We start from the raw sequence: 6,531 nt of genomic DNA on the forward strand, positions 1-6,531 counted from the left end.
CAGGTTTCCATCTTAAAATGTTCTGATTTTTACAAGCAAAAAAAAAAATGGTTGCTCCTTTGGTAGAGTTTCCTTTGCAAGCCTTTCTTATCACATATATATTATGCCATCTGTGCTAATCCAACAATGCAACGATAATGACGTACTAGCAGCAGAAGTATTGCACTCAATTCTTAATGATCCTCATTACTTTTTATTAAGTGTGAGAAACAAAATAATTTATTTTTTCTTTATTTTGATCTACACAAATATACAGAAACGTCCAACACATTTTCAAACACATCGTTAAATCTATGTCGTAGGTTAATTGAATGAACAGGGATCTTTGCAAACACCCATCGTCATTTTATGGTGCATCAAGCTAATTGGAGAAGAATTTTGAAATCAGCCAGACATTTTTATGGATCATTGCAAAGAGCATAGATACCTTTCGAATTAGAAGAATGTAATTTTTAAGCGAGATGACTCATTGTTCAATGAGTTTCATTTATTTCAGCTAGTTAGCAATAAATTTATAGAAAGCTTATTGCAAATAATCACATATTAAAAGTTTAATAACAATCAAATTCATTCTGATTCCTTACACATTGTCTGATTAGCACAAAGATACATCGGAGATGATTGGCCTGAAGGTATATAAAGAGCCATTATCCTAAAGTATTGTAATTTGTAATGAAAATTTATTGCAATGGGCCGAAACAAATTCCATCAGAAACATACAGATTCATTGTGTCAAGCCTAAAAAATCTCTGGCAGGTAAAAAAATAATAAAATAAATAAATAAATAAAAGTTAAGCAGTAAAAATATTTCTAATGAGTCCTTTGCATTGGAAAACAGCAGCGACGTTTGCAAGAAGCCAGATTTTTCAACTAGCCTGACGGCACTTGTTTTAGTCTTGTTTTTCAGTTTGATATAGAGTACTGAATGATGTTTGAAATAACAAAGAAAAGTTTTAATATATCTACATCCAATGTATGTACAGTGTCGATTCTATTCTCAAAAGACTCTCTCCTCTTGTCCATCTGTGTGGTTGGATTCACTGCTGAGACTGGACGCGGGAGAACTGGCTTCGGAGAGTCCGTCCTCGTGATGTTCCGCTTTTATACAGTTCGTCCTCACCCCGCTCCCCGTCCCTTCCTCACAACTCGGATCGTTCCTTTTCTGGTACTCCAGTATCGAACTCAGGAGTTTTATGTACTTGATGGCTAACCTCAAGATCTCGTTTTTGCTCAGCTTCTTGTCCGGCGGGTGGGTAGGGACCAGCCGCCTCAGGTCAGCGAACGCCCCGTTCACGTTCTGCTGTCTCCAGCGCTCTCTGCTGTTCGTGAACATTCTCCGGACGAGTTTCCTCGGGACGCCACCCCTACTCTGTGCGGGCGGAGAAAAGTCACCCCTCTGCACCAGGGCCGTAGAATGACTGCCGCCGGTCTCCAAGGGAAGTCGACAACGGCGTCTGGACAACCTGTTCCTGAAACAGAAGGTTACTTCAAACGCATGCAATTATTAAAAAGAATATTATACTTCACACTTAGTTTCAGTGTTTCAAAAGGAAAAAGTGAGCCAATGAACGATATACTTTTGAACATCTTGCACCGTTAAAAAAAATGGTAACTGTCGTTGTAGAGTAGAAAAAAATTATTATAAAGCATTGCGTGAAATAAAGATTTTTACTTACGTTTTAATTTAAAATAATAGCTTCGTAAGTTCAGTTTTGCTTTATTTTATAAACATACATCATCGTGTCTATGGAAGTCATGCTCATTTTCGAAATCTTGAGTTGAAAAATTATACTATCGTTCCAGAAATACAGATTCAATAAATTATTTAAATTTCTAAGCAGCTCATTTACTTTAGTAAAATATATTCTGTGCATGTTAAGCGTTAACCTAATACATCTGGCTATTACTAACAATAACAAAACGTTATTTTGATAAAAAAAAATTAATAGCAATCAGTAAATGATACCAGTAAACCATACTTGATTATCATTAGTAATAACCGGTAGTATTGACCCATTCATTACACTGACCGTAACACATATACCATAAGTTAATTAAGAAATTCGGTTTGTTGCAAATGTTATCGGCATTTTTCTATAAAATTGGAAATAGTTTTAGCTTTCTGTCTGGCTCATCACAATCAAAACTCATATAATAAGTTCAAAATGTAGAGAAAACATGGAAAAAAACATAGAATAATGAAAATAGAAAAGAAAATAGAAAATATATATATATAAAGGATAAGATTATGTATAGAGTAGAGCACATGAGCACTCTTTTGACAATCATTTTGCATAAATGTGGCTGTTGATGAATTTCCTCCATCAACGCATGGGTAGATGTGGGCTTGTTGGCTTCAAGTAACCCCCATAGAACAAAACCCGAACGATATTAAACCGTTAGCTAATTTTGATCGCTACGGATGCTCAGCTTGTGTCAATAATTCATTCAACAAACCCTTTTTACTTCAATTCAATTGTAGGTATATGAGCCATCTTCTTGTAATTCTTCCACTCTTTTCGCATTGCTTCATTTGAACGTCTCGTTATTGGAACGACCTCCCCAATTAATCCTCCTTTCAGCCATTCTTTTTCACAGTAGCTATAATCACGATCCACAACATTTACAAACTGAAGCAGCCTCATTCAGTTCGACCATGAAAACACGTTGTTATTTCGTGTGCAGCTTTACTGACTGTCAGCTGTTAAAAACTGCTTTCTTTCCTGGTTGTCAACACTACATTCATTAATACTGCTCCCGGCTCACACCGACAGCAGTGCTGACGTAAAACATCAGCTGTGGTCGACGGATCGGGACGATGTTAGAATCCCATTAACATTAGGCTAACCGTAAAAAGTTTTCGTGGTGTTTCTCTCCATGTAAAGCAAATTTAGGTGAGTATCATCAGAAGGTTTTCCACGAAGGCTAGTTTGCCCTCATCTAGGAGATCCTTTGTCTTCTGGTTTGGGTTCGAAACGACAAGAAAAAGAAGTTGAACATGGATAGTCGTAAACTCAGAATTAAGTGGGCCGGTCATTCAATAAAATAAAATTGGCCCACACTATATACATTGGTTTTAATTTATCTGGCGTGTCTATTCGCGAAAATAATATGTACTTTTCATAATAATTATTTTTTTTTCAAACCAATATGCATTTTTTGTCAACTTTTTTTTATTTGTGAGATAAAGATTATTCGTTTAAACATAACTATAATAACAGAGTACTTTATAACTATAATTAGAAACTTTATGTAGAGACTTTGAAGAATGAAATTTAAAAAAAAAAAAAAAAAAAATCAACATTCTAATTTGTGGCAATATTTTTTTGAAAAAAAAATTCAAATGAATGTTAGATAAGTTCTAGAAAGAGTCATTGGACGAAAATTTTATTTATTTATATTAGAACTTATTTTAAAAGACAAATTTTGCCTAGATTTACAGTACTTTATATCAAAACAAATATATGTATTTCATTACCGTCGTTGAACAGTTGACCCAATTATGGGGTCACGACTACCAACTTCAACTCCATAGCCTTGTCATTTTGAACCCAATCCAGAAGACAAGGGAACTCCTGAATCAAGTATTGGGAAAAATTTGCCTTCATGGAGAACTTTTTGATGGAACTCATCCGTATTTGCGTTACATGGTGAGGAAAATCAGGAAAACTTAAACAGTTAGCCTGACGGCAAAGTTGATTCAACCCATGATCCGTCTACCATTGAGTATATTTTACGCTAGCACTGTGGTCGGTGCGAGCGGGGGGCGGAATTCGTATCGACCCACCATCGCTGGGATTCGAACACGGCTTACCTTATTTTAAGGAGAACTCTCTATCTCCTGAGCCACCACGACTCCATATATGTATTTAGGAGAGAGAGAAAATTAAATATACTGAATGTTCCTTAGAAATATTTAAATAAAATGAGGTGTATAGTTCAAAATTAACTGCGGCAACATTGCGACCATGACGCTTTCAAAACAAAGGAAGACTTAAAAGTTAACATAATACACAATTTTTGAAGTTAAATTTTTAGCTTTTTTTTTATGTGTAAAAATTATTTACTTTACCATCATTTTACTATCCCACATTATCCCGGGCAAATGATGAAAGTTAAATATTAGTCTTTGAATGATAGTTCTTAAAACAACGAACAACACAAATTCGAATGCGGGATTGCACGCGTGTTTTGTGCGATTGTATATACGATGGTTGTTGAATCTGCATGGAATAAAGAGTAAAAAAAAATGGTGTATCACTTTGCGTTGTCCCTTGTTTTAAAAACTATTATACAAAGACTAATATTTAATTTTTTTTTTATTTGCCCGTGGTATTTGGGATAGTAAACTGATGGTAAATTAAATGATTCTCACAAGTAAAAAAATTGAGATTTCAACTTAAAACGTGGGTATTATGTTCTGTTTTAGTTCCTTGTATTTATTGATGAAATAAAAAAAATATATGTTAATTTTTGGCATTTTTTTTTCTTCGAAACAATTGGTAATAGAAGCGGTAAAAACTTTCAATTTTTGAAAAAAATGCATTAAGGAGTGAATAAAGTGTCACCTTCCTGTCCTCCTGCAGGATGATGTGTCCCAAGAGGATGAGAATGACCAGGAAGAAGCGGCACCGTCCTCTGAGGGGGAGAGAAAAACGTCGTCAGGATCGGGGACTGTACTGTCAGAGAAACAATCTTCCGAATCAGTGAGGGAAGGAGTGCGGGGTGGAGATTCTGAGGGATGGCCAGCCACTTCCATCGGATGCCAGTCTGCTGCTGTCAAAACAATAACAATTAAGAACGAAACAATAATAATATCCCAACCACCATCCATAAACAGTCTGCAAAAATTTATAAACTTACATTCGTGTATTAGTGGGTTAAATGAGTCGATATATGTTATAAATTCAACGATTGGCTAAATGAGACGACATATTATATAAATATAGAATATTTATTATATAGAGTAATATATTAGCACATTATAATAATCAGACCAATCCATTAGACGCTCTGTAGTTTTTTTAATAATGACATGTTTTGCACGAGTTTATGGGCAATACTTTTATATTTAAATATACATGTAATGGGGTTTTTATTCAGGAGATTTTTTATGTACTTCCTATTTGCATTTATTTTTAACGTATTGCATGACAATGTTAACCCATTGGTACAGGAGTGTAAACAAATTCAAACCAGGTTCAGACGCGTAAAAATAATAAAGCTGTATAGTTAAGTTAAAATGTTTCGATTTTATTACACTATAATAAGAAATCTTTTCCCCCTGTTTTAAAATTGAAAGAATAGTGAGTACACATAGCGCAATGACATATCGAACATTCAAACTATCAAAACGCAGACAAATTATTGCGAAATGACTTTTTTACTGCCTGCTATAAGCCACGAATAGGTTCTCCTTAATAATTTTCTTTCAAAATATGGATGCTATCCTCTTCATTCTTCAAAATTCAAGAGTTTCAGTACCTTAAGTTGCTACCGGCTTGATCAATATTTCATAAATTTTTAATTGTTTTCAGTCATTAATAGGATTGAAACTAAACAAAAATAATTTGTATCTTTGCATTCGTAGATATGTAATAATCTCTGAAACGAAAAAGAAAAAAAAAGAATCGTTTATTTTGTTAAACTCGTAGTCAAAAGTTGTTCATACAGAATGACTGTTCATACAGAAATGATCTCTACTGTTATCGTTTAAAAATCGTTTTAACGATATCGTGTGTCTGCCTACAACGATATAATTGTCATCTGATTTGATGTAAAAGCGCTCTTATAAATAATCTTGATTACAAACCATGATTGCTTAAAATCATGATTACGTCTTGATTGCAGATGATGATGATGCAGCCATAATCCAACATATATTGCTTTTCGATAGTGTTCTATTTTATCGGACGACATTTATTTCGGCATAAAACTACGATTTATGATAGATGAATGTTAATAAAATTATTTAATGCTAAATGAAAGTTACTTCATATGTCTCATTCAATTCAAATGTTGATTTTTTTGTGTGCAGTCATGAATGCTAAAGAATGTATAAAATTTCCGGTAAAATTGAATAAATGACATTTTTCAACTTAACAAAGAAGAAGAGAATGTTATTTTTGTGACTTCCACTAAAAGTTTTTTTTTTTTAATTTTGTTCAAATAAAAGCTTTGAAAAATTACATTTTAGTTTAAAAAGATTTGGAGATTTTAAATTTCAGTGAAGCAACATTTAAGGAAAGTAACTCACGCGCACTGACTCTGAACTTTACTAAGCGTCAATCTATCATATATATATATATATATATATTGTATATATTATGCATATAAGTTAATTATAACTATAGAAAAAACATGTTAAAATAAAATATTTTTAAAAAAATTAAAAAGCCGGAAAACAAAATAATAAGATTACGTAATCACGTCATCAGCTCACACGATTATATCAAAAGAAAGGAAATGCATTCTAACATTGTATTAATACAGCCAAAGCAAAATACATCAAAACAATCGTGTGAGGAGTGC

The 6,531-nt window shown here is 33.4% G+C and overlaps 1 protein-coding gene across 2 annotated transcripts in view; it reads right to left on the reverse strand.

Moving 5' to 3' along the window:
- Positions 1–215: 215 nt before the first annotated feature.
- LOC107454368 (T-cell acute lymphocytic leukemia protein 1 homolog) overlaps positions 216–6,531 on the reverse strand; it is a 14,882-nt gene continuing 8,566 nt past the window's right edge. Inside the window, exons 2-3 of one of the 2 annotated variants that reach the window (XM_016071556.2) lie at positions 4,569–4,776; positions 216–1,469 (exon numbers count right to left, since the gene is read on the reverse strand). In XM_016071556.2, coding sequence (XP_015927042.1) covers positions 998–1,469; positions 4,569–4,776 — 680 coding nt within the window. In that variant the 3' untranslated portion in view covers positions 216–997. The remainder of the gene's footprint in view (positions 1,470–4,568; positions 4,777–6,531) is intronic. The other variant, XM_016071557.2, reaches the window with a different exon arrangement.

The sequence above is a fragment of the Parasteatoda tepidariorum genome, chromosome 9 (assembly GCF_043381705.1).
Source record: "Parasteatoda tepidariorum isolate YZ-2023 chromosome 9, CAS_Ptep_4.0, whole genome shotgun sequence".
NCBI classification, from domain to species: Eukaryota; Metazoa; Arthropoda; class Arachnida; order Araneae; family Theridiidae; genus Parasteatoda; species Parasteatoda tepidariorum.